This window comes from Mastigoproctus giganteus, chromosome 4 (assembly GCF_048544385.1).
Source record: "Mastigoproctus giganteus isolate SK-2022 chromosome 4, ASM4854438v1, whole genome shotgun sequence".
Classification (NCBI taxonomy): domain Eukaryota; kingdom Metazoa; phylum Arthropoda; class Arachnida; order Uropygi; family Thelyphonidae; genus Mastigoproctus; species Mastigoproctus giganteus.
The window spans coordinates 129272940-129300058 of record NC_143578.1 but is presented as its reverse complement, the minus strand read 5'-3'; the positions used below and the strand labels follow the sequence as shown (position 1 = coordinate 129300058).

The 27119-nt window shown below is 37.6% G+C and overlaps 1 protein-coding gene across 3 annotated transcripts in view; it reads left to right on the top strand.

Moving 5' to 3' along the window:
- Positions 1-27119, top strand: part of LOC150087056 (uncharacterized) — a 599010-nt gene that overhangs the window by 99402 nt on the left and 472489 nt on the right. For 2 of the 3 annotated variants that reach the window (XM_090372918.1, XM_090372919.1), the window contains one exon: positions 16430-16517. In XM_090372918.1, coding sequence (XP_090229044.1) covers positions 16430-16517 — 88 coding nt within the window. The remainder of the gene's footprint in view (positions 1-16429; positions 16518-27119) is intronic. The other variant, XM_090372920.1, reaches the window with a different exon arrangement.

Here is a 27119-nt window from a genome sequence, read left to right as displayed (position 1 = left end):
ACTGTCTGCCTCTACCGCTCATGTAGGTAACTTATTCCAGTAATAACTCACTGCCAAAAAAAAAACTTATTGCAATCCAGTCTAAACATTTCCCCCGTAACTTTAACTTATGGCCCCTGGTTATGGCTCGTGAAAATTTCGGCCTTATTCATTTTACTTTTGCCTCTCAGAGCTTTAAACACCCCAAGCAAGTCTCCTCTAAGGTACCTAGTTTCCAAGCTAGGTACCTTAGAGGAGACTTTGAATATGCAACCCACATATTCAAAGTCTTTCCTCATATGGATGCTTTTTTTTGCCAATCTCACCAGGCGAGATTGGAACCCATCTTTGGATCCTTTCAATAAGTTCAATGTCTTTTTTTAGGTGCGGTTTCTATACTTGAACATAGTATTCCGAGTGTGGGCTAACAATAGCCTTGTATAATGAGATTATGATGTCCTTATCTCTACTAACAGTTGTTTGATAAATCATCGATAGGACACCACAGGCCTTCCTTGCAATCTGTTTGGAGAACTTTATATCTGACTGTATCGTAACACCCAAGTCCCTTTCCTAGACTACTGGTTAAGTTCAACTCCACCAAGTGCATAAGTTATTTTGGGGTTACTGTTCCCCAGGTGTAATACCTTACACTTTGCTGGATTAAAGCATAGCTGCTATTTTTCTCACCATTCCTGAAGTCTATGTAGGTCACTCTGAAGAAGTAGTTCTTGGTGGTGATCATTAACTACTCTACCAATCCTTACACACGCCCTCTATCCCTTCACCAATGTCATTTAAGAAAATCAAAAACTACAGTGGTCCTAATACTGATCCTTGGGGAAACCCTCTGGTTACATCAACCCAATCTGAGGAATAACTATTTATCACAATCCTCTGCCTCCTGCCCTGAAGCTATCCAGCTATCAATTTTCCCTGTGGTTCACACCTGTTCCAGCTTATAAAATAACTGCTCATGTGGGAATGAGCCCAATGCTTTGCTGAAATCCAAATAAACAATGTAAAAATTATTCCCTAAATCCAGCTCACAAGTGACCCTGTCAAAATAGCTAACTAGATTTGTTAAACATGATTTTCCCTTTACAAAACCATGCTGTGTATCTTTTAGAATTCCATTTCTATCTAAATGATCCCGAATTCCACCCTCGATTATTGCCTCCATGATTTTCCCTAATACTGAAGTTAGACTGACTGGTCGGTAATTTCCCACTACATAGAACAGCCTTTCTGTATTGGAGATACATTGGCACTTTTCCAATCCAACGCAATCACTCCCAAGTCCAGTGATGTTCTCATAATTAGCCTCATTGGTTCAATGCACTCACTTGCCACCTCCATTAAGATTATTATTATTATTATTAATATCCATATGATGCAAGGAAGCCTGAGGCTTATGCTGCACCAGGAAAAAAAAAAAAAAAAAAAAAGTTCCCGAGTAACCCTGTGAGAGAGAGAGAGAGAGAGAGAGAGAGAGAGAGAGAGAGAGAGAGAGAGAGAGAGAGAGAGAGAGAGAGAGAGAGAGTCAGAAGTAGAAGGGAATCACCAAGAAAGAGAAGAATGATGAAATCCAGCTCAGGACCCTGGGTGTGCCAAGCCCATACTCACCAGATGTGAGCCCCCGGGGTAAATTATAGGGTATATACCACCAACCCCAGGAGCCTTACTGGCCTGTAGGTCTGAAAGTTTTTTCATTAAATAAACTTGAAATTTCAACATCATTAAATATATTTTTTTCAACTTCACCCCCATAATTTCTCATTGACACAAAGGGTTTTCTTCTATAAACATTGATACAAAGTAACTGTTGAGTTCATCTGCAACTTCAGCTGGGGTATCTTACTGGGTTATATTACTATTCGACATTCATTACATAAAGGTCCGATCTGGTTTGTCCTCATCTTTTCATTTATATATGTGAAAAATTCCTTATCCCTCTCTTTGCCAGTGATTTATCATAATCTGCTTTTGCCAGTCTAACCTTTTCTGTGCCGCTATGACAGATCAATTTATAGCTGTATAGGCTTCAGTACTTTTTAATGCTCTAACTCTTTCATGCGATCTTTTTTTGCTTAAGTAATCTGGCAACTGTCGCATTCATCCAACTTGGAATCTTCCTCGTGGAGTATTTTTTTTTAATGGTATATAAGCATTTAAGGCTTCTGTGATTAATGTTTTTAAGGACCATAATTCAATTGTATTTGCTGTCTGTGCGATATCTACCCAGTAATAGAGGTAGATATCGCACAGATATTGCCCTGCTATTTTCTATAGCACCTTAAGCCGTCATAATTTCTTTTCCTAAAATTATAACCCATTCCTTTGCCTTTAACTGCTTTCTCTTCATTGTCCACCATTGAACTCCACGATCATTTCCTACTACTGGTTCCTGTACTGTCAGCCCTATTATGTTGTCTGGTTCATGGGTGATGATGAGGTCTAGAATATTCTTTTCCCTATTACTTTTCCTGATATGTTGATACAAATATCAATCATCTAGTTGATTTAAAAATTTTGTCTCCCACATGGAATTTCCTTCCCATTTGCGGCAATCAATTAGAGGGAAAATAAAATCACCCATAATAAGACATTGATGCTTAGTTGCCCATTTCATTTGCATGTAGAGGCTCTCATCATAATCTTCACTATCACCTTGTCTGTAGATTACTCCCACTCTCATTATACCTTTGCTTCAATCTATCTCATACCATACAGATTCTATACTAGCATGCGAAATGTCTGAATCGGGGAAATCTTTATGTCATGCTCAGGCTGCTTTTGATAAAAAGCATGACCCCAGCACTCCTTCTATCTATCCTGTCCTTCCTAAATACATTGTAAATACCATACTGAAACTCATCATACCCTATTTCTTGGTGGTACTATGTTTCCATAAGTTCTGTTATGTCAGCATTACTTGTCTTAATCAGCAGGTCAAATTCACTCATTTTTTGACACCCTTCTGACATTACTGCATGCACAATTTAGACTTAGTGTTCTTGTATATTTAACTACCATGACACTCATTAAAGTTTTTTAAGCTCGCTTCTCTGGCATTAGCTACCTTCTCATTTGAAATGTTTCTGCCCTCAGAACACGTTAATAATATGTTCTGTTGTGGTAACAAACAAACCCTTGAGGTATGTGCAAGCATTACTTTCACCAGTTGTATCAGATCAATGCATATTAAGTTACAAAATGATATATACAGGGTGTCTTAAAAATATTGGTACAAACGTTTAGGGGAGGTAGGTAACATCTAAAGGAATGTGAATTGCATAGGAACCCATAACCGGAAACGTCACGGGAAAGTAGTAGCAAAGGCACAAGAAGCAGAAATGACACAAGACAGCAATTAGTGGCAAACATTTATTTGACATAATATTAACAATGGAGTACGAGATGGATGCATTTCATGATGTTACAACAGATGCTTGAAGGTTCCACCATGAGATGCGGTGCATGCATGACACCGACGCAGCATGGATTGGCGGACACGGTCGAACACACCTGGAGTTTCTTTGACAGTAGCAGCAGCGCAGACGAGTCTCGCCACGGGATCCATTTCCGTCTCCCCAGGTGATTCATACACGATAGATTTGAGGGCCCCCCACAGAAAGAAATCAAGGCTCGATAAATCAGGTGAGTGTGGGGGCCAGGCAATGGGTCCACCATGGCCAATCCATCGATGCCCAAAACGCCTGTTCAAATGGTCACGAACACTTTCCATAATGGGCAGGCGCCCTGTCATGTTGAAACCAAATGTTGCATCTCACATTTGCTGGAACATCGTCAAGTAACCCCGGTAGAACTTGTTCGAGAAAGATCCAATATTTAGCGGAGTTTGTGCGGCATGGTAACAGGTATGGGCCGACTGAGCTGTCACCGACCATACCTGCCCACACATTTATTGCGAAGCGATGTTGTGCTGCATGGGGGCGCACACTGTGTAGGCTGTCGTGAGCCCACACATGAGCATTGTACTGATTGAATAAGCCTTCCCAAGTGAAATAAGCCTCATCCGTGACCAAAACATAGGCTGGAAAAATCAAGTCTTGAACATTTTCTTGGAGAAACCACTGCGCAAAAGCCACACTTGCAGGATGATCTTGGGGGAGCAGTAACTGAATCCTTTGGAGATGAAAGGGGTGTAAGGAATCGTTGTGCCAGACATGCTGCACATTGTAACAAGACACTCCTAAGGCAGAGGCAATGGCATGTGTGCTGGTAGTAGGATTATTCTGGACGGCATTCAACACACTTTCTTGCATGGCGGGAGTTTGCGTCAAGCGTGGTCTGCCCACACTACTCCTGTTACCTCTAAATGACCCATAATCACACAAATTTTGATGCACACGTGCAAACAAACGGTGGTCCGGTACATGTCTGTTTGGGAAGCGTTCTCCATAAATTCGTTGAGTGGCTTGTCCATTGCCCTCTGCTAATCCATACACTAGGTGCATGTCTGCCAGCTCACAGTTCGTATATCGATGCATGCTCTTCGTCCCGCGACTACTGCTTGAATGAGTAAATCAGAAATTTTCCCTCTAGCGAACTGATGAAAAGCACCGTGTACCAACTTACGGTGGCATTTCTGGTTATGGGTTCCTATGCGATTCACATAGCCGACCGGGCTAGCCGAGTGGGTAAAGTACCTACCCGGCAACCCAAAGGTCGCGGGTTCGATTCCCGCCTCGGGCTTGAATCAAAGTACTGCAAAAACCTTGGGAGGTGCAATATGGCCACAGAAGCCGATGCGCCAATAACTACCAAATCAAAAAAAAAAAAAAAAAAGCGATTCACATTCTTTTAGGTGTTACCTACCTTCCCTAAATGTTTGTACCAATATTTTTGAGACACCCTATAGCAGGGGTGGGCAACTTTTTTCGTCAGCAGGCCGAATGAAATTTTTGCATCATGATGCAGGCTGGAATAGATTGAACGATTTAATAAAAAAAAATCAGAACCTAAAAAATGTTATATTACTTCTTGAATTACGAAATTATTAATGTATTTTTTAAAAAAAATCTGAATGTCCAATTATCATTGAAAATGCGGCATTCGGCATCAATTTTTCTTTTTTTTTTTAATTGGCTCATTTTATGGGCTATAAATTATATTAAATTAAAAATTGTAATAATTAGAAAAGGCATAAAACATAAAATATCTCGCACCAATATTATTTTTTTCAATGAGAAGTCAAACCCAAAGGAATTTCATTCGATCGATGCTACAATAATAATTAGGAAATAACTCTTTGACGCTGCGTAGAATCACTTGGTTACTGTTGTACTGGCCGCGATTCCCGATTGAACCGAATTAAGCCGAAAGTTTACAGCGAGTGTAGTCAGGTATGGATTTTCTATATTTATGCATTTACCGAGGGGGCCGGATTCAACATCGTTGCGGGCCGGATGTGGCCCGCGGGCCAGCTGTTGCCCACCCCTGCCCTATAGAGTCAGAGGCATAACTAGGGTTTTGGCACCCAGAGCAAATAAAGAAAAGCCCTCCAAATTTGGCACCCAGGCCAATGTGCCACCAGCCTCTTCCTAGTTTCACCACTGTATAGAGTCTAGAATTACTTTCTGGAACATTTCATATTTGGTGTATGTAATGTTGAGGAATTTTATCTTCTCCCACTCACATGATGTCAAAAGCCAGCATAATCCCCAATCCAGCCATGGCAAATACCCACGCTACATATTGAAAAATACTATCAGAAATGGGGAAAGAATAATCTTCCAGATATTAAGATCAGACAATTACATCTGGCCCACTCCACTCAGTTTAGGAGTTACGTGCAGCTATATACAGATGGATCCAAGACTGCCAGTAAAGTTGGTACAGCTGTAGTTCTGCCAGATGCTATCATCGCCAAACAGCTCCCCTCAGAATGTAATTATACTGCTGAGTTGTATGGTATTTTACTAGCCCTGGAGAAAATAAAAGAAGCCTCATATACTCAATCCATAATATATACTGATTCATTAAGTGCCGTGAATTGTATGCAATGTAAACGCCCCAACAGTCATCCTCTGGTACAACAAATCTGGACTCAGTTAATGGCAATTCATACATGTGGTCACCGCATAATTTTTTGTCGGATTCCTGGACACTGTAATCCCAGAAAATGAATAGGCAGATTTAGCTGCCAAAAATGCTTCAAATCCTATCTCTTCCAATTTCAGGACACCTTATGTTGACTATAAATGCATTATACAGCAGACCTCTAAAGGGTGCCTGCGTAGCCAGGTGGGCAGGAGCAGCAGTGCGTAGCACACCCTTCCTGATTAGACCGGGGTTCGAGCCCGTGACCACCAAATACGGAGGATGCAGAAAAGTCAGGGAATGACCACTGCATATCCCCAGCCCGGATAAAGGGTGAGGGTTGGCGTTAGGAAGGGCATCTGGCCGTAAAAAGATTTCATGCCAAAAACAGTAAAAATGCTGACCTAATATATAATGGGAAAAAGGAGAGGAAAAAAAAAAAAAAAAAATACAGCAGACTTCTAAAGAACAGTGGAAACGTATATGGCAAAAAGAAACAAATAATAAACTTTTTGAAATAAAGAAAGAACCCAAACAGTGGTGATCCAGTATGAGAGGAAATAGAAAAGAAGAAACTGTACTAGCGCGACTGCGCATTGGTCACACATACCTCACTCACAGTTATTTATTAAGAAAGGAAGATGCCCCACAATGCAGTAACTGTTCATGTCCACTCACTGTAAAGTATATCGTTATCGAATGCCCGCTATATCTAAGAGAACGAAAACTGCTTTCTCCTTACTTTTCAAAAATTGCAATCAATTAACACTACATAATGTTCTAGAAGATCGTCAGGATATGGATGACGTTTTTGTTTTCCTAAAATCGATTGATAAATATCACCTTGTTTGAATTTTTATCAGAATCAGCATCAATCAGAGCACCCTTTACTATAATAATTTCCATTTCTTCTGATACGTGCCATTATCAAAGTGCCGACCGGGCTAGCCGGGTGGGTAAAGCGCCTGCCTAGCAACCCAAAGGTCGCGGGTTCGAATCCCACCTTGGGCTTGGATCAAAGTACTGCAAAAAACCTTGGGAGGTGCACTATGGCCACAGAAGCCGATGTGCCAATATCTACTAAAAAAAAAAAAATATCAGTGTTACATGACTCCTTAACCCTCGAGCCGACATGCCAATTTCTGTCTCTTTTTTGGATGCAACTATACTCCACCATAAAAATTTTGAATCAGTGTATGACAACAGTTTTGATTAATTTTTTTTTGAAATTACCTCTGACAATGTATGGTTTATTATAAAAAAAAAAAAAAAAAAAAAAGATTACAATGTATTTTAAGATTTTTTATTAAGCATTGAAAAATTTTCAGTGAAAAACCTTGAAATGGTTAATATTAACAACTATACTGATATTTCATCAAAATATCCTCCATGAAATTTTATCACTGCCTTACGCAGATGTGGTATTCTGCTGATTAATTTAATAATAGTGTCCTGACTAACATTATTCCAAGTGATCTGCAAGGTTTCCCATAAATTTTGTGAGGATGGGCAGATTTCATGGACTTGATGGTATTGATGATCCCATATCACATGGTCTTTCATTTCGCTCTGTTTCACAATTTCATATTTTTTCTCTATCGACAGAAGTGGACTGGCCATAAGCCTTACCGGGGAAACCCCAGTGGGCCGGAGGCTGGTGTGATTTTGGCCATAAACGCTAGTATGAGGTCACTACAAATTTTCCCTGTTAAGAATTTTTGATCCAGTCCGCTTCTGTTTATCGATATTGCTTTTGTTTTTCTCTGTGAATCTGCAGTGTCTTCACCAGGACCCTTCCTTTTCACACCTTTTAAGTATTTTACTCATTTTTAGGAAATAAAGCACAATTACAAAACGAGGAGGCACTGCTTGATACACATAAACAAAGCTGCGTACATGTAGCAACTGAATAAACAACACTGTAAAGGCAGAAATTAACACCTCACATTTTACTAAAGCACATTTTTAGGGGTTACTACCATAAAACAATAAAAACAATTTCCAGTTGCATTTCTGTGAGTGGAATCTGTTATAAACTGGTAGTAAACTCGATCTAATTGCATTTGCGATTATACCGATAGCTGGAATTGTGTTGGTTTTTACGTTATTATGGTGAAATGTGTTTCCCCTTCACTGATATAAAAAACAAATACATTTTCAGAATCTTCTCTTCATTCCTATCGTGTTGCGTTCAGTTGGGGCGATTCTGCATTTGATTGCCATTTCTTGTAAACACAAAGGCGAATCGTGCATAAGCGAATTCGGTTTGTGTTATATAAGATATCATTCTCCTATTTATGAATCGTGTATGATCGAATTCATGTAGTGTAAACACGTGTTATACGAGGACTGACTGTATGTCAAGCTGGATTTGCTACCTGGAAGTCTAAAACACCGATGGAACAATATTCAGGTGACACTCAAGCCAAGTGGGCTGAATTTCAGCGAAGTCTGGTCGTTCTGTGAAAGAAAATCCTCTGCTTGCATCTTCACAATGGTGGGACTGTTAGTAACCCTGAGTATATCCCCCCAGGTGCAAGTCCAGAAATATGGTACCTGGTACACTGGAGGTGATCACCCAGCTACAAAACCTTGGAGTCACTTTTTTTTTTTTAAATTAATAATAAATTAATAAATTTCAGAATACATACTGCAAAATTAAAAATATTTTTATGAACATTATATCATTTTGAATGTTAATATTGACATATTAATATATAAATTTGTTTTTAATATTTAACACTCTCTCTCTCTCTCTCTCTCTCTCTCTCTCTTAGTGCAATAATAGAAAATCAAGTTTAGTCTATAAATCTGAAAAAGTTGGTATCTGGCATACAGTACTAGCTCTTAGGGGTGGTGAAATATAACAGACAAGATGTTTAGGCACTAAAGATGACAAATTGAAGACATCTTTTTTGAGTGGGAAAAATTTTCTTATTTGTTTCCAGGTGCTTAAGTCTTGACGTTGTGGTACTGTAGTCGTTATGATCTCTCTCTCTCCTCCATGCTTTATGGAAAAGTCCTGGGTTCAAATCCTAGTCAGAATGAAAGAAATTTTTGTGGACTTTTCTCACACCATTACTGAGTTAGTATTAGCATTAGTAGAGGCATTTGATGCAAGAAAGCAAGCTTATGCAGCATCATCCAAAAAAAAAAAAAACACTTCCACTTCACCCCTCTGCTCATTCGAAATACCTGTTCAGCTGAGCCTTAAACTTATTTAGGCTATCAACTACCACGAAAAGGGATGGAAGTCTGTTCCACCAACCAACCACCCGCTGGCTAAAGACAAATTTCCGCACATCTATCCTACATCTGTCTTTCCTCAATTTGAATTTATGCCCTCTCAGGCGATTATTCTGAGCAGGAGGAAGAATCCCATCATCATTGAGCATGCTCAAACCATTCAAGGCTTTATACACCTCTAACAGATCACCTTGCTGGTGCCTAGTCTCCAGACATTGTAATTTGCAAAACTTAAGCCTTTCTTCGTAAGAGCACCCCATTGTTCCATTCACTAATCTTGTTGCCCCTCTCTGTACTCGTTCCAGCAGCTCTACATCCTTCTTGAAATGAGGCCTCCAGACCTGTATACAGTACTCAAGGTGTGGCCAGACCATTGCCTTATACAAGGGAATAATCACCTCCTTATCCCTGCTAGAAAAATTCCTATATATCATTGACAATACACCATAAGCTACTCTTGCAGCCCGTCTGCAAGAGTAGCTCAGAGAACTGCTCAGAGAACTTCATATCTGCCTGCACAACCACACCCCCACGTCCCTTTCATTCTCTACCACTGTCAGTGTAGTACCACAGAGTTGATATGTTGCTCTGGGGTTGTTGTTTCCCATATGTAGTACTTTACATTTGTCAATCTACCAGAGTTAGGCGCATTATGGCCATGTTGCTCTTGCGCCGTAAAGTCCACACTCAAACAAACAAACAAACATTTGTCAATGTTAAACTTCATTTGCCACCTCTCAGCCCATCTGCTCAACCTTTCCAGATCCTGTTGCAGCAGCATAACGTCAGTAGTGTCCTTAACAACCCTGCCAACCTTTGTATCGTCTGCAAACTTGATGACATTAAGCTTGATATACCATCACCAATATTATTTATAAATACAGAAAACAATAATGGACCCAACACTGAACCCCGAGGGACTCCACTAATAACAATAGTCCACGATGAGCAGTGTCCACTGATTACCACTCTCTGTCTTCTCCCCCTCAACTACCCCTTTATCCATAGCAGCAGTATTCCCTGTGCAACAGTATCAAAAGCCTTTCTAAGATCCAAGTATATATAATATCAAAGTTATTCCTTGCATCCAGTTCTTTTGTGACTGCATCATAGTATCCAATCAAATTGGTCAGGCAAGACTTCCCCTTAACAAAACCATGCTGTGTCCGAGCTATAACCGAAGTCTTGTTTAGATGATCCTGCAGTGCTTCTTTAACCAGTGCCTCCATTAATTTTCCTGGAACAGAAGTTAAACTCACAGGTCTATAATTACTTGTGTCAGCCTTTGATCCTCCTTGGCGAATTTGGGTGACATTTGCACATCTCCAGTCTGTGGGTACCTCCCCTGAGTCCAAGGAAGCTCTCATAATTATGGCTAAGGGTTTGCTTACTTCTTTTGCTGCCTCCTTTAATATAACTGGATAGATCCCATCCACCCCAGGTGCCTTTCTTGTGTTTATCTTCAACAATTTCTCCTCCACTTTACTCTCAATTATTACAAGATTCTCTAGCTTACTGCCAGAGTTGAATACTTCTCTGGCATTCCCCTTGCTGAATAACTTCTCATGTTTGAATGTCGATGCAAAATATTCATTTACTTTGTTAGCTACCTGAGCAGGATCATCAACAGTTGAACCATCGATATCAAGCAGACCAATCTGATTCATTCCCTTCCTTCTAGAGTTTATATAAGTAAATAACTCTTTGCTGTTTTTCTTTGCATCCCTTGCCAAAGATTTCTCGTAATCTGCCTCCGCCTGCCTAACCTCCTTTGTAACTTGCTTACAGATCAACTTGTATCTGTCATAGGCTTCGGTGTCATGTGTTAATTTGTATGTATCCCATACATTTTTCTTCTTTGCCATATGTCTCATTAGTTCATCTGACAACCATTTAGGCCTAAACCTTGAACAATATTTCTTAGTTGTCTGCATTCCTTATATCTGTGTGACACCACGTCTTTGGTATCCCAATAATATCTGCCTTTGATGTTTTGAGCAATACCTCAAATTCATCAAATTTATTTACTAAACTCCTAGTATTGGTGTACACGCAAGTATACATGCACCTGTTTCTATTCTTAGCTACCCTAACACAACCCATGTGTTTACTTGTACCGCAATGACTCCCAGCAGTCTCTGAAATATCCTGCATCTTGTTTTTCACGCTTCTGCTCATTCCAATAGTAGCAGTGCAAGAATCACTTTCACCTCTGCCAGTGGCTACTGTTAATCTATTAGTCTTTGTATCCCCCCAAGCTAGCAGTTTTCCAACTCACCTAACACTGCCTCGATAGCATCAGCAAATATTCTTGCACCCTTTCTATTTAAGTGTATCCCATCCCTGTAGAAGCAGTCTCTCCTGTTAGTTTGTTTCAGTGAGATTCCACAGTTCATTAGCTTGTCCCAGAAACTTGGGTTTCTTCACAAAAATGGCAGAGTCAATCTGCCGCTGATAGGTGTGAATGCTGCCCCCCCAAAAAACTGGACTTTTTCATCTAATTCCAGCAGTCATTTCAAGTGTAGTTTAAATAATGTGTCCTTTTATGTATAAATTGTTTTTTTAATTACCCAGTATGTACTGCCGTGTCTGTAGTTTTAAAATCCGACAGGGACATTGCACCCGTTGGCCATTTTTGCTTGCTTTTGGCCTACAAAATTTATGGAATTCAGATCCAGAAGTTGACAAGGTAAACAATACATAAATAGATATGGAGGATATTATTTCTTCTTCTTCTTCTTCTTCAAAAAAAAAAAACCTGAGGAGATTCTTTTTGATTGTTTTTTTATGAATTTTTACAACTTTTCTTTTTTATTGCGTTTAAAAATTCTGGTTTCTTTTTGGATCCTAATTTTACTTTAATGATGAACACTCAAGTCATAAGAAGAAATTAATATTTAAAAGCATATTTATGTTTAAAGTTTTCATTTTTACAGAACTTCACAATTTCATAAACCTGCTCAAGATTTCTTCCCTTAACAAAAGCTCACTACAGGAAGCCCACACATGTTTAGGGAAACATGAAAGGGTTAAAGACAATAATTAATGCCTAATAGTCTTTGCTACTTTGGTAAAAAAGAAATTAAGAAGAAACTGAATTCTTTTGAGACATCTTTTGAAATGTCCATTTCTTAAATACAAGCAAATAGTTTTTGGTGTTTCTTTATTCCTTTCTGAGTACATATTTGCAATATGTACTCAATATTGTTTCAAGTAATGAGTGTCAGATTTGAAGTGATTTTGATTAAATGGGTTGTAGAGCTTGGCAACCAGGCACCTTAGAGTGGGGCTCATTGAGGTTTATATGGCTCTGAGAAAGATTAGTAAACCGAATGAAGGCAAATGTTTTCACTGTTTTAAAGAATTCCAGAACTAGAGCTAGTTTTTTTGCCAGTGCAGCAAAAATCTGTGGAATTTTTGCACTGTATGGTTAATACTAGCTATAACCAAAAAAACAAACAAACTAGTGTTTGATAATGAAACGCACTACACTGTGTGAACTTAATTTAGACTAATTAATTAATTAATAACTGTACATTAGAATATTCCACTGTTTTGGAACACTATGCTTTTTTTTTCTCCTGTGGATCAGTGGTTAAAAAACTTGTTTAAATATCTACATAATACAGAATTCTCCAGTTACATCTTGCCAGACATGTAGGCTAAAGATGCTTTTAGTCAATTTGTGCCTGGCAATATATAACCAGAAAATTCTGTATTATGTAGATATGTATACTGAAGTGTTCTGAAATTGTTTGGAACAAATGTATAGTTATTAATTAATTAAAGTGAATTATGTTAATTCAATACAGTGTAGTGTGTTTCATTATCAAATTGTTTGTTCCTGCATTTATTACCATGTCCTTCAATTGTCACTCATTTTGTAAAACTTTTCTGTACAGGAACTCCCGGACTTACGTAACGGTTACGTTCCGCGGAACACTATGCAAGTTGGAATTTCCCCCATGCTTTTGCAGCACTCGCAACTGTGCTTGCTGAATTGATCAAATCAAAAAAGAAATGTTCAATGAACATATAAATAGAATTATTTATTGTATTTATTCAGTTTTTTATCTCATGCCCAGGAAATATTACAAAAGCGTACAATTTAAAAAAAATTATAAAATTACAAAAAAGAGAAAGGAGACAGGCATAACACCAGTACGTTTTTACCTCTTGAGCATTGTTGCCAGAATCAACGCCTTCAGCTGATAAGTACGCCGCTGCGGAGGTTGAGGGCTGTGGAGATTTAGAAGGGGTCGGCCACTCAACCCTACGAAAGAACATCAGTGGATGACTGGACGGTGGTTTTTTTCTTTTCATTGTAGATTTCTTTGTAGCAAGCTGTCAGGATCAATCTTCTCAAACATCACCATTGCCGATGCAATTTCACGAAATGCTATTGCCATCTTTCTGGTGATGAAGCATCTCGGCTCCTCATTTGGTTCATCTTGAGCTTTGTTAGCATTTTCTTCTTTCACTATCGCTGCCTGTAAGTCCAATAAATTCTTCATTAGATAATTCCTTCTCTTCTTCCTTTAACTCCTCCACGTCTTTGACATCAACCTCCAACTGAAATAGCTCTGCAACCTTTACAATCTTATCTGTAACCTCTTCGTATGATTTGTCTTTTTCAAATCCTTTGAAACCTTTTACATGTCGTGGGCATATTTTCTTCCATGTGCCATTTAAACAACTTTTAGTAATTTCCACCCAGGCTTTATTAATGTTTAAGATGGTGTGGTAAATATTGTAAGTTTTCCAAGTCTCTAAACATAAAATTTTTCTCATCATCTACTGCAGACAATGCCTGAGCAAATGTTGTGTGTAAATAGTATGATTTTAAATTCACAATAACACCCTAATCCATAGGTTGGATGAGTGAAGTCGTGTTTGGCAGTAGAAATATGACTCTCGCGTTCGAATTGAAATCATCTAGATGTGTAGGATGTCCAGGAGCATTATTTAATAGAAGCAAAATCTTGAAAGTAATGTTAGTTGTCTTTACATTATTTTTAAACCTCGGTAATGAAGCAACATTTAAACCAATTCTCAAAGAAAGATTGTTATCCATGCTCTCTGGTTTGATCGGAAATGCACAGGTCGGGTGGCTTTATTGAGGCCCTTAAATGCACGAGGATTTCCAGAATGGTACACAAGCAGTGGTTTTAATCTGTACTCTCCTGCTGCATTAGCCTCAAGCAAGAGCGTGGCCCTATCTTTTGACGCCTTGAAACCTGGCATTGTCTTTTCCTCTTTGGCAATGTATGTTCGATCCAGTATTTTTTTCCAATACAGAGCAGTCTCGTCAATGTTAAAAATTTGCTGCGTTGAATAGCTGCCTTCATCAATAATTTTTTTCCAACACATCACAAAATTTCTCTGCAGTTGCAGAATCGGCACTGACAACTTCACTGCATACTTTAACATTGTGGAAACCAGCGCAATGCTTGAACCTATTAAACCACCCATTGCTTGCCACGAACTTGGGTTGGGGTTTGCCGTACTTATCCTTAATATCTTTATAAATACTTGTTGCTTTTGCTTGAATGGTCATTAGGCTCAAAGACACTCGCTTCTGAATCTGATTTTCCCTCCATATTATTAACAGCTGTTCCATATAGCCCCTGAATGCTGTTTTGTGATCACCGTTGATCTTAAGTGCATTGATCCTTTGACATGTTCTATTATATGCGCACTGTCCTTTAAAATAGTATTCACTGTTGAAGCAGCAAGACCTAATTCCCTTGCAAAAGATGACAAACTTTGTCCTGTTTTGTGCAAGTTTCTTTGTATAAGTATATATACAGTAAACCCTCTCTAATCTGCATTAATTGGTTGGGGGGAAAGTCATTCCAGATTAGTGAAGCAAAAGATTGCCCTAAAAAAAAACCTTTAGAACATAAATTAATTCAATTTATTGATATCAGTAGTGCTGATGAAAATAAAAATAAAATATCACTGTAGAGCCTTTATTTAAAATCTATAAAAAGACAGTACACTTATTCATCGATAGAAGACTCGATTTACTGGGACACTTCAAGACTCCAAAGTAAAAAAAAATATCCACTAGAAATCGTAAAATTCAAGTCATAAATAAAATAGGTATAAACAGATTTTTTACAATTGTAAATAAGCGACAAGAAGCTGCATTATAAGTCATGATTAGGAGATGAATGTACCTATTATCCCGCTGTCTTCACACCCACTGCTCAAAAAAACAGTGGAAAGAGAACAAATGTTTAGTGGATTGTTGTGTTCCGCTGCACTGCAAAAAGATAAATTTTGTTTTATTTATATCAGTATTTGTATTAAAATTTTTTTTATAGTAAATATTTTTTTTGTTTAGAAATCACAAAAAATGATGGATAAACACAAAAGAGTTGTGCTTTCAATTGAACAAAAACTTGAAATTATTCAAAAGTTTGAAACTGTGCATCCATTAAATATTTAATGAACCATTACAAACCATATACAACATCGTAAAATATAAAGGGAAGCTATTAATTTGCAGGCGCAACTGATAGCATTAAAGGCATAAGTATTGGAAAAACAATGAAACAGTCTACATACAAGGACCTTGACAAGGCAGTGGTGTTGTGGTTTAGCTAAAAATTATATAAACCCGTAATATATAAAATATGTTTACTTATGTACATATAAGTACATAAGTACGTATAAAGAAGTATGCAAATGAAGCGATCTAAGCAGTAACACCCGTCTGACTCAACAACAATACTGAACAACATACAAGACAGTGTGATGTATGTTCCATCTCTCTCTCTGCGCAGTCAGGTGACTCATCTGCCTTCCTAAATCCCGTGTGCCTTTCAAAGTACGGTACTCAACTGCAAACAGAATTTTTCATATTTCGATCCAGATTATCCCACATCTGGATTAACTGTAACTGGATTAGCAAGGGTTTACTGTGTTTGCACATGTATTAGTATAATAATTTTATCATAAAATCTTCCTATTTATGATCTCTAATGCCACTGTTTAATTAAACATTATGCAGTCACAATTACATATTTGCAATTTTGAAAAAAATTGTGAATATATATATATATATATATTAATGAACATGAACCGTGCATTGTCATTTACTAACCATATATTTTGGCTGTTCTTCTTCTAGTGACCCCCTTCTTCTACAATCATTTCTTGAAAGCGGCAGTGATGAAAATTCCAAGGTAATGACCAGTGCAACAACATTCTTTTACAAGGTGAAAAATTAATATTTGAAAATCCTTATAAGTCATATTGTATAACCTGCACATAAAGTATAATAATATTTATTGATTTGAAAGCAAAACCTATATGAGCAGAAAAATAATTTCTTAACTTTTCAAAGTTTTTTTAAACAAAATTCAGGACAGTTGCCTGGAAATAAATAAACAGGATAAAGTATTTTGCATCCCCCCCCCCCATCATTAAGTGTATACATTATGGAGGACAACATTGAAATTTCTTTCATGTAATCTCTTATCAAGAATAACTAATTTAGTCAGTTTCTTATTGGTTACTACAGTTAGGTCACAGTAATTTAAAGTTATCATGTGGAGTAACACCCAACATTACTGAAGATGTCATTCACACTCATGAGCCAAGATATTATGATCACTCTTGTCTCCCCGAGTGGACACATCCCACAGCACCTAGGAGTGATGTTGCTGATTGACACAATATATATAATGATGACACACAGTAGGGCTGGCACTATATTTGGGGAAAGGGAAGGACCTGACGGAGTTTGAATTGAAATGACTTGCAGTGCTAGGAAGGTGGGGGCAGTATCTCAGCAACTTTAGGCATTGCAGGTTGTTTGAGGGCTGCTATAGTGTGACAGGAATGATTTGAAGAGAGATATACAACCACCCAATATGCTGGAATGGAGAGATCAGTTGAGGCAAATGGTAGTTGGCACATAATGTCCAAGATAACAGACAGCTCATCACAGTAATAGTATTTGCCATATAGTGCAAGGAAACTAAAGGCTTTTGCTGCACTGGAAAAAAAAAAAAAAACTAGATAAGAAAATGCAAATTATGTGCTTCCTTCTTCATGCAGGTAACTATCCAGTTGACCTTTTCAATTTATTTAAACTGTCAGCCTTAGCTATTTGCGAAGGCAATTTGTTCCAGCAATCAACAACTCGCTGGCTAAAAGAAAACTTCCTACAATCTAATCTAAACCTTAAGCCCTGTAATTTGAATTTATGATCCCTAGTTCTGGAATTCTTTATAACAATGAGAATTCCATCCCCATTCATTTTACTAATCCTTCCAGAGCCTTATAAACCTCAATCATGTCACTTCTGAGGTGCCTGGTTGCCAAGCTCTGCAGCCCACATAATCAGAATCTTTCCTCATATGGGCGTCCTTCTCACCATTCGAGTTGCCTGTTTTTGGACCCTTTCAAGAAGCTCAATGTCTTTTTGCAGACGAGGTCTCCATACTTGAACACAGTGTTCCAAATGTGGTCTTAAAATTGCCTTATACAATGGCATAATGACCTCCCCATCTCTCCTATTGATGATTTATCATAATGTTTGATAAATCATCGATAGGACACAGTGGGCTTTCCTGGCTGCCTGTTTGCATTTTTCAGAAAACTTCATACCTGCCTGTATTGTAATTCCCAAATCCCTTTCCTGCTCCACTATTTTTAATTCAACCCCAGCAAGTTTATAATTTATTTGTGGGTTACTATTCCCCAAGTGTAAGACCTTGCATTTAGCAACATTACATCATAGCTACCACTTTTCTGACCATCTTTGAAGTCTGTTCAAGTCATCTTGAAGGAGCACTGCTTGGCCTCATTCATTAGCGACTCTGCCAATCTTTACATCATTTGCAAATTTTGACAATCATGCCTTGTATCTTTTCATTGATCTCATTTATGAAAATGAGAAACAGTGGTCTAAGAACCGATCCTTGATGGACCCCCACTCCTGATGTTACACCAATCTGAAGATATCCATTAAACACAACCTTCTTCCCTGCAGCCACCCAGCAATCCATCTTAGAATCTTACCAGTAATCCCAACTTGTTCAAGCTTATGTAGTAACCTGTTATGAGGGACTGAGTCAAATGCTTTGCTAAAATCCAAATAAAGTACAATAAAATTGTTTGGATAAATGGGGTGGGGTGAATTTTTACCGCAACTGTGAAACTATTTTTTAAGATTCTCAAAGTTCATTTCTGGTCAAATCACCATCAAGTGTTAATTGTGCGGTGTTGCTCTGAGTTCTTCAATATTATGAATGCTTATTTCTCTCCTGGATCAGAGGAAAGCTGTTACCTTTCCTTTGTTTCCTGGATTATTGTGAAAGTAAATTTTTAAAAAAATTGATACCGCTGTCTTTGAAAATTTTAATCTTTCCTCTTCCTTACATGAAGACCTCTTATTACTTATTTCTAAATACTTTAATGCCCTTAATCTGTTTCAGACTGTTAACTTCCCTACTAGGGCTGATAAAATTTTGAATTTAATTTTTACAAACACTTCTGCTCATGTATTTCTTAATTAGGATTCTCCATTAATGTCAGATCATATCAATCTGGCACTTTAAGAATGTTAAGACTGCAGTCTTAACATTCTGAAAATTCACAAGAAATGAAGCCGCATGAAGCACTTTCTAGGGGTGCTAATGTTAACAAGATGCTCTCTTCCTCTCCTAAATTTCTTAATGTTTCTTGTTCCCCAAACTCCTTGACATTTTCTGTTGGGACTTGCTCTGCAGCTGTACTGTGGATCACTTTCAGAGCTGTGGATCTGATCTGCTTTCAAGATTGACTTGCATGCCTTCCAGTTAAGTGGGTGTAAGTTGTCACAAATCTCTGCTGATCTTTAAGACTGGTTTCATGTAAAAGCAGAAATTGTTTCCGAAGAAATGAAAAGCCCTCTGTTTAGCTGACTTTGTTAGACTAAAGAAACTGAAGATCAACAATTTTTGTGAACTAAAGTTTCTTTCTGGGGAAAAAAAATAAAAAATATATTCTCTTCTTCCACTTCTGCTTTGCCTACTAATTCACATAAATAGATGGGACACATTTTTCAATTTAAGGATTGCTCTGTTCAACTGATGATTGCTGATCATCATATTGACCACACATGTTGTCTACTCTTTTTATTTACTAAAGGATATCTTAAGAAAGGAAAGTAATTGGTTTCCCTAATTCTCCTGCTCTGGATAATATTCCTAACTTTGTTATTAAGTTTGCTAGTTTATATATTTTAGAAGCTACAACCTCAATATTCAACCGTTTAGTGGGGTACTTTCCACCTAGTTTATCCTTGTCCCAAAATTGAGTCCTACACTAAAGAAAGGTTTGTGTCCAATTTCCATTTCTTCTTATTTATTGAAATTATTACAAAAAACTGTACTTCTCATTCTAATTCTGCAGATTCTGCCATCCAGTTTCTCTCACTAGGAGCATGTGTCTTAACCATAACCACTAAACACTATTTCATACCTTTGATGTGGTGAATAGGATGGATTAACTTGACCCTGTTTATATTGAGTTAGCATCTGCATTTCATGTAGTCAAAACCCCCTGCCCTTTTGAATCAAGCTGAGCACTTTTACTGTATTTCTGATGATTTGCTATTCTTCATTCATTTTTCTCTTCTTAATAAAATTCTGATTGTGCAACAAAATGACATTTTGTCTAGAATGTCAGCAATGTAAACAAGTTCAAGGCAGAACTGGACAAACATTTGGAGTGAATGAGTGGGTGAAATAGGAAGGGTTGTTTTTTTTTTTTTTTTTGGCTGATGCATTAGTAGAGGCATATGATGCAAGAAAGCAAGCTTATGCTGCATCACCCAAAAAAAAAAAAAAAAAAAAATTCCATTTCACACCTCCGTTTATTTGAAATACCTGTCCAGCTGAGCCTTAAATTTATTTAGGCTATCAACTTCCACAACAAGGGATGGAAGTCTGTTCCACCAACCAACTACCTGCTGGCTAAAGGCAAATTTCCACACGTCTATCCTACATCTGTCTTTCCTCAATTTGAATTTATGCCCTCTCAGGTGACTATTCTGAGCAAGAGTAAGAATTCCATCGGCATTGAGCATGCTCAAACCATTCAAGACTTTATACACCTCTATTAGATCACTTCGCCGATGCCTAGTCTCCAGACACTGTAATTTGCAAAACTTAAGCCTTTCTTCATAAGAGCAACCCTTTGTTTCATTCACTAATCTTGTTGCCCTTCTCTGCACTCATTCCAGCAGCTCTACATCCTTCTTGAAATGAGGCCTCTAGACCTGTACAGTACTCAAGGTGTGGCCTGACCATTGCTTTATACAAGGGAATAATCACCTCCTTATCCCTGCTAGAAAAATTCCTGTATATCATTGACAAGACACCATGACCTACTCTTGCAGCTCGTCTGCACTGCTCAGAGAACTTCATATCTGCCTGCACAGTTACCCCCAGGTCCTTTTCATTCTCTACCACTGTCAGTGTAGAACCACAGAGTTGATATGTTGCTCTGGGGTTGCTGTTTCCCATATGTAGTACTTTACATTTGTCAATGTTAAACTTCATTTGCCACCTCTCAGCCCATCTGCTCAACCTTTCCAGATCCTGTTGCAGCAGCATAGCGTCAGTAGTGTCCTTAACAACCCTGCTAACCTTTGTATCGTCTGCAAACTTGGACATTAAGCTCGATATACCATCATCAATATCATTTATAAATACAGAAAACAATAATGGACCCAACACTGAACCCTGAGGGACTCCACTAATAACATTAGTCCATGAAGACTAATGTTATTAGTGGAGACTGCTTCTTCACTCAACCATCCCTTTATCCATAGCAGCAATTTGCCTCCAATGCCACACTGCTGCAATTTGTGCAGCAGTCTTCCATGTACAACAGTATCAAAAGCCTTTCTAAGATCCAAATATATAATATGAAAGTTATTCCCTACATCCAGTTCTTTTGTGACTGCATGATAGTATCCAATCAAATTGGTCAGGCAAGACTCCCTTAACAAAACCATGCTGTGTCCGAGCTATAACTGAAGTCTTGTCTAGATGATCCTGCAGTGCTGCTTTAACCAGTGCCTCCATTAATTTTCCTGGAACAGAAAAACTCACAGGTCTATAATTACTTGTGTCAGCCTTTGATCCTCCATTGTGAATAAGGACAAACATTTGGAGTGAATGAGTGGTGTCCTTAACATAGGAAGGGTCTCTCTTTTTTTTTTCTTTTGTTTTTTCAGCCCTATTTCCTCCCCTTCTTTTAAAAAGTATTTGTATTCTTCCCATTTCATATGCAGATAACTTAAGATCTATCTTTAGTACTTCTGATGTGATCAGTTAATAACTTATATCAATGATTCTCCATGTTTTATTGTTAAATATTAAATCTGCATATATCACACTAAGAAAGAGGCACCATTTGATCCTCCCCCTTCCACCACCTTTTATTCAGCACCAACCAGTTTAGAAGGCCCTTGATTTATGCCGGGGTTGGGTTCATGGAGATGTTGGCCTATATTGAATTGGTATAAATGAAACCTGAATTATAATGTATTTCAAATGGATGCATTACAGGTGTACAAAAATTGGGGCTCTTTTTCATAAAATAATACAAAAATTTTAATATTTAATTTAATATAAACATTATACAGTTGATTCCGGTTATTTGGGACACATTGGGACTAGTGCATTTTGGCCCGATTACGCAGCAGCCCCAATTATGAGAAGTTTGACATAAATAGTTAAAAATGCAACTTTTCAATTGATTTTCTGTACAATCAAATCACGTTACGATGGACTTATCATAGTAAAATACCGTTCATTATACAGTAAGCACCAGTCATTGTGATCATGTTTGTGAATTGAATTTTAGTTCTATTAAACTGTGATTCTAATTAGCAAAAATAGGAGGAATATTATCCACAGGCTATAAAAGTAAAGATATATTAAGTACAAATTTACACTTTATTTACCTTACCAATTAAAAAATTAAATGATACGTGAAAATCAGAAGAATATTTTCCATGGGTTAGCAAAATAAAAATAAATTTACGCTTATGTGCATAGCTTAATTAATACATACTGTAATATGCACATACCAACTAGTTGATATTTCTGTTCACTGACATTTGTGCGTGCGTGGGGGTTAAAATTTAAAACAGTAAAAAAGATAAGCAATCAATAACAAAGAACACTGCACACACAAATTGCAAGTAACATGATACATGCAAGTGAGAACGGAGTAACAAGTTACGAAGCTTAAAAAATAGGAATGAAGAGAAGATTCTGAAAATTTATTTTTTTATATGATTGAAGATTTCAAGGAAGTGTAAACACATTTCACCATAATAATGTGTAAACGCCCATAGAATTCCATCTGTCGGTATTATCACAAATTCAATAAGATCGAGTTTAATATCCGTTTATAATAGATTGCACTAACAGAAAATCCCAATAAACAGGGGAAAATAGGGGACTGCTAATTGTTTTTATTGTTTTATGGTTCCAAAAATCCGACTGAACCACCTGGTATGGTTGGAGACAATCATAGGATAATCTTGAGTGCTGCAGTCTCCTGCCCCGATTAAACGGCATGTTGTCCCAATTAAGCGAAGTAAACCCTGGCTATTTTCTTGATTGGGTTCTGTTTTTTAAGATTTATCCCAAATAAACAGCTGCTCTGATTAACTGGTGGCCCAAATAACCGAATCCACTATGTATGTGTATTTAAATCACCTTTATTCTGTAATAAAATGTAAATAAGTAGGCATTACTGATGAGAAGAAGGCCCTTGTTGTGGGTGGGCCAATGTGCCATTAAAAACCAAATCAATCAATAAACCTGGTTGTGGATTGTCAGGGTTGACTGGATCATTTGCCATCTTTGGATCAGTTGGTGGCTCTTCAGATTTCTTTTTAAAATAAGAAAGGACGGTTGTTTACATTGCTTGACGATGCCTCTTCTCCTGCAGAACCTGGTTGTAAGTCTGCAGCACTACATTGATTCTTCTTCTAATAGAACAGCTCTTGTTCCTAGTCTAGATCAATGTCACCTAACCTCTTCAGGTACTTATCAATCCCAGCCAGAATTGCCTCTTAAGTCATGGGTTTTTAGACTGTAAAAACAGGCTCTTCTTGTTCTTGTTGCTGCTTTTCCTGAGTCAACTGTGCAGCCAAATCTTCCAGTTCCTCATTTGTAAGAGGCTAAAAATGGCTCCAACAACTCAGTCACATCATCAGGCCCAGCATTGTCAAGCTCTATCTCCTGAGCAATTGTGGTGATTTCATTAGCAATCTGTGGCACTTCCTGAAATCATGTAGTACACACTCAGGCCACACTTTCCACCACACTTCATTCATACAGGTTGATGTGATTTCTTTCCAAGTAGCATCGATGTTATAGGACCTGCAATATTCTTTGACAGATATGTTGCAGTTGTCCATTTCTTGTAACATCTCCCAAAATGTCTGCCAAAGGTAGCAAACTTTAAAATTTGCCATGACACCTTGGCCCATTGGTTGTAAAAGGGAGTTGGTATCTGGTAGCAGATATTCAGCTTTTACATCTATGGTTGTCCTTATCTCTTCGATGTTTGGTGAAAGTCCTGGGGCTACCGACAAATAATTATCGTTGGATAATTATTTTTGTCACAGCAGCGATGTACCGTTGGACAAAAATTATCTGTATAACAGTTTGTGAAGACATCTTGTGTCACCCAAGCCCTTTTGTTTGAAGTCCAAATTATTTGTAAATTTGTTAATGAGCCCCTTCATTGCCTTAGGTGTTTCAGAGTGATAGATGAGAAATGGTTTCAGTTTTAGAGTTCTTGAAGCATTTCCACTAAGAAGAATAGCTAAACGGTCCTTGGCAGACATGAATCCAGGAGATGAAGGTTCTTGAAGGCATCTTCTTCCAGTGAAGGCTGGTCTCATTAATATTGCAAACAAGTTCAGGTAGATATTCATTTCCCTTTACAAGTCACTCAGAGTGCTCAGGATATGCTGTCGCTGTTTCTTCATCAGTACTGGTAGTCTCACCTGTTAATTTTATATTATGAATTTGAGTTTGTTGCTTGAAATTAGCGAATTAGTCATTGATTGCTATGAAAGTTTCGTCTCAACCTGCTGCTTCTTTTTCTTATCAAATAAACTCTTTTCTCTATCACAATAACACTTTGTGTGAGAGAAATATTTCTTTCATTTAACTCATCAACCCACAGAGTAACTGTTTCATTTTTCCAATTACAGGACCATGTGAGGTTTGTAGCAGTTTTTCTTCTTGCAGTTTCCATTGTCTTTTTAATTTTATCAGCATTTTTCATGATTGTTATTTACAGTGGAAGGGTAATATAGCTCTCTACAAGCAGTAGGATGTTGCCCACCCTCTATTCTTCTAATAACTTCCACCTTTTCTTCTAATGTTATAGATTTGTGTGGTCTTTTAGCCAGATTTTCACTGGAAGTTTTACTTCTGCTCTTATGACCAGACATGGTTCCACTTTATTTTTTTTATTTTAAAGAACAAATTTATAAAAAGTTATAAGGCACAATATTAAAATACACAGTAAACTCCAATAATGTAGCACAGATAATTATAAGCACAGTATTCAACTTCACAAACAATTTTAAAATAAATTCACCATTAAGTAAAGAGCCAGTGCTGCATGCAACATTGTATAGAGAATGAACACATATTTTATATATATATATATATATACACACAGGGTGTCTCAAAAATACACGGCATAACTTCAGAATGAGTTCCTCATATGTAGACAATAAAAATATTTTATATCAACATAGTTTCGGAAATGCTTGGTTTCCGAGTTTTGTAGGTCTGTCTATGACACTTAACTGTTCACATCGCTTTATAGTAATTGTTCAAAATGTTCACCTTCTGCCTGAATACAGGCCTCACATCGACGTCTCATGGACTCGTGAAGACAATGCCAAATTCCCGTTGGCATCGCCATACCCGTTGCAGATGGTAAGGATACAGTTGATGTTCTCGCAACGCTCTCTAAATAGTCGAACATTGAGCAGCCAGTTGCATTGTTATTCTGCGTATGCTGATTCCAGGAGTGGCATGCACAACATCCAAAATCTCCTCTACTTCAGGAGTCGTAGATTTTGGTCATCCTCTGTCGGCAGCATGAAGTGTAAAGGTCCCATGTTCACAAAGGCGGCGATGGATACCTTCAAACGTTTTCCTGTCTGGACATCTTTGTTCTGGGAAACTTTTGTGGTACAAACGACGAGCCTCCAGAGCATTGCCATCTGCCAAACCGTACATAAAGTGCATTTCCACTTGCTCCTGATTTGAGTACATGGTTGGAATGGAAAGCCACCAGATTCTGTCAATATACCTTGCGATGAAGGAAATCATCTGCGGGAGATAAGACATTCTGGTTAATAACTCGGGAACCAAGCACTTCCGGAACTATGTTGATATAAAATATTTTTATTGTCTACATATGAGGAACTCATTCCTGAAGTTATGCCGTGTATTTTTGAGACACTCTGTATACACATGATTGTATTCCCAAATGCTGTGTTGCCTGCACAGAGCTACTGGCCATGTAGCTCTATGCAGTGGCCAGTAACTCTACATGGCCAGTAGCTCTGTGCAGTGATTTTTTTGGTGGTGGCAATACGGAACAGAATTTTCCAGAATTTTTGGGGAAAAGTAAGGAAATTACTAGAAAATTTTCAAACTGGCAGATATTCAAATTAGTGTAAATCAGGCTATTGTAAATCAAGATCCAACTGTATATCATAATTTTTATACACATATAATGAATGCTCCAACTATCCTGCATCCTATCGCTATTTTCGCCTTCTTTTGACTATCTTTTTCTCCCCCTCCTCTACCCCAAGAATTTTACTATCCCCTATACCATTTGCTTGTCCACACTTTTTGATCAAATTTCTCTGCTGTATATTGGAATTTTTACATTTTTTAACCACATTAACTTAATTACGTTTTGCCCCTTCCACACAGTACAAACATTTGTATTATATTTCACATTACACTTTTGTAAATTTGTATTAAATTTAAAAATCACATTATTTTTACGATGCGTAGGAGTTACCTTGTCTGTTAGTATTACGATAAAGGCCGCATATTTGCTCACAGCCTTTTTCTAATACTATAGACAAATTTGGAAACACAGTGCCTGATACATGGTCAGGAGTAGTCCCCTGATGAAATTCCTGGCTATGTATCATCTTTTCATTTACTGTATTCAGATTTTGCGTATTTGCCATCCCTTGATTCGACCTCTTGCTAAAATTGCCCTCCCATATCTGAATACAGTGTTATTTATTTATTTGTATAAAATTATTTTTGTATATTGTTTGCTTCCTCAGTTCTACTAGGTTTTTTTTTCTACTAGGTTTTTCAAATTCTTTCACTTTTTCGCCACTTCCAGTTTCTATTATCCCTTAAACTTCTCTTTGTTCAGGCACTCTGTGTATTTTTCATTTCCATTTTCACAGACACTTTATTTATGTTACAAACCACACATTATTTATATATATATTATAAACACCTGGGTCAGGGAAGCCTTAAATTTCAGATCAGATTTGGGTAGCCACGGATAAAAAAAATTTAAGAAGCACTGCTCTAAAGGATCTGAGTATCTCCTTTTTTTTTTTCGTTTCTTTTTTAATGATACCCAACTTCTATTTATGGACCAAATTAATCAGCTCAAAATGTATTCTTTGAGAAAAATGTGAATCCTCAGACAGAATTTGATTAAATTCTGTCTTTCCATGATATTTTATGGGGTGGAGGTTAGATCAGCAGTTTCAACTTCCAATTTCAAAG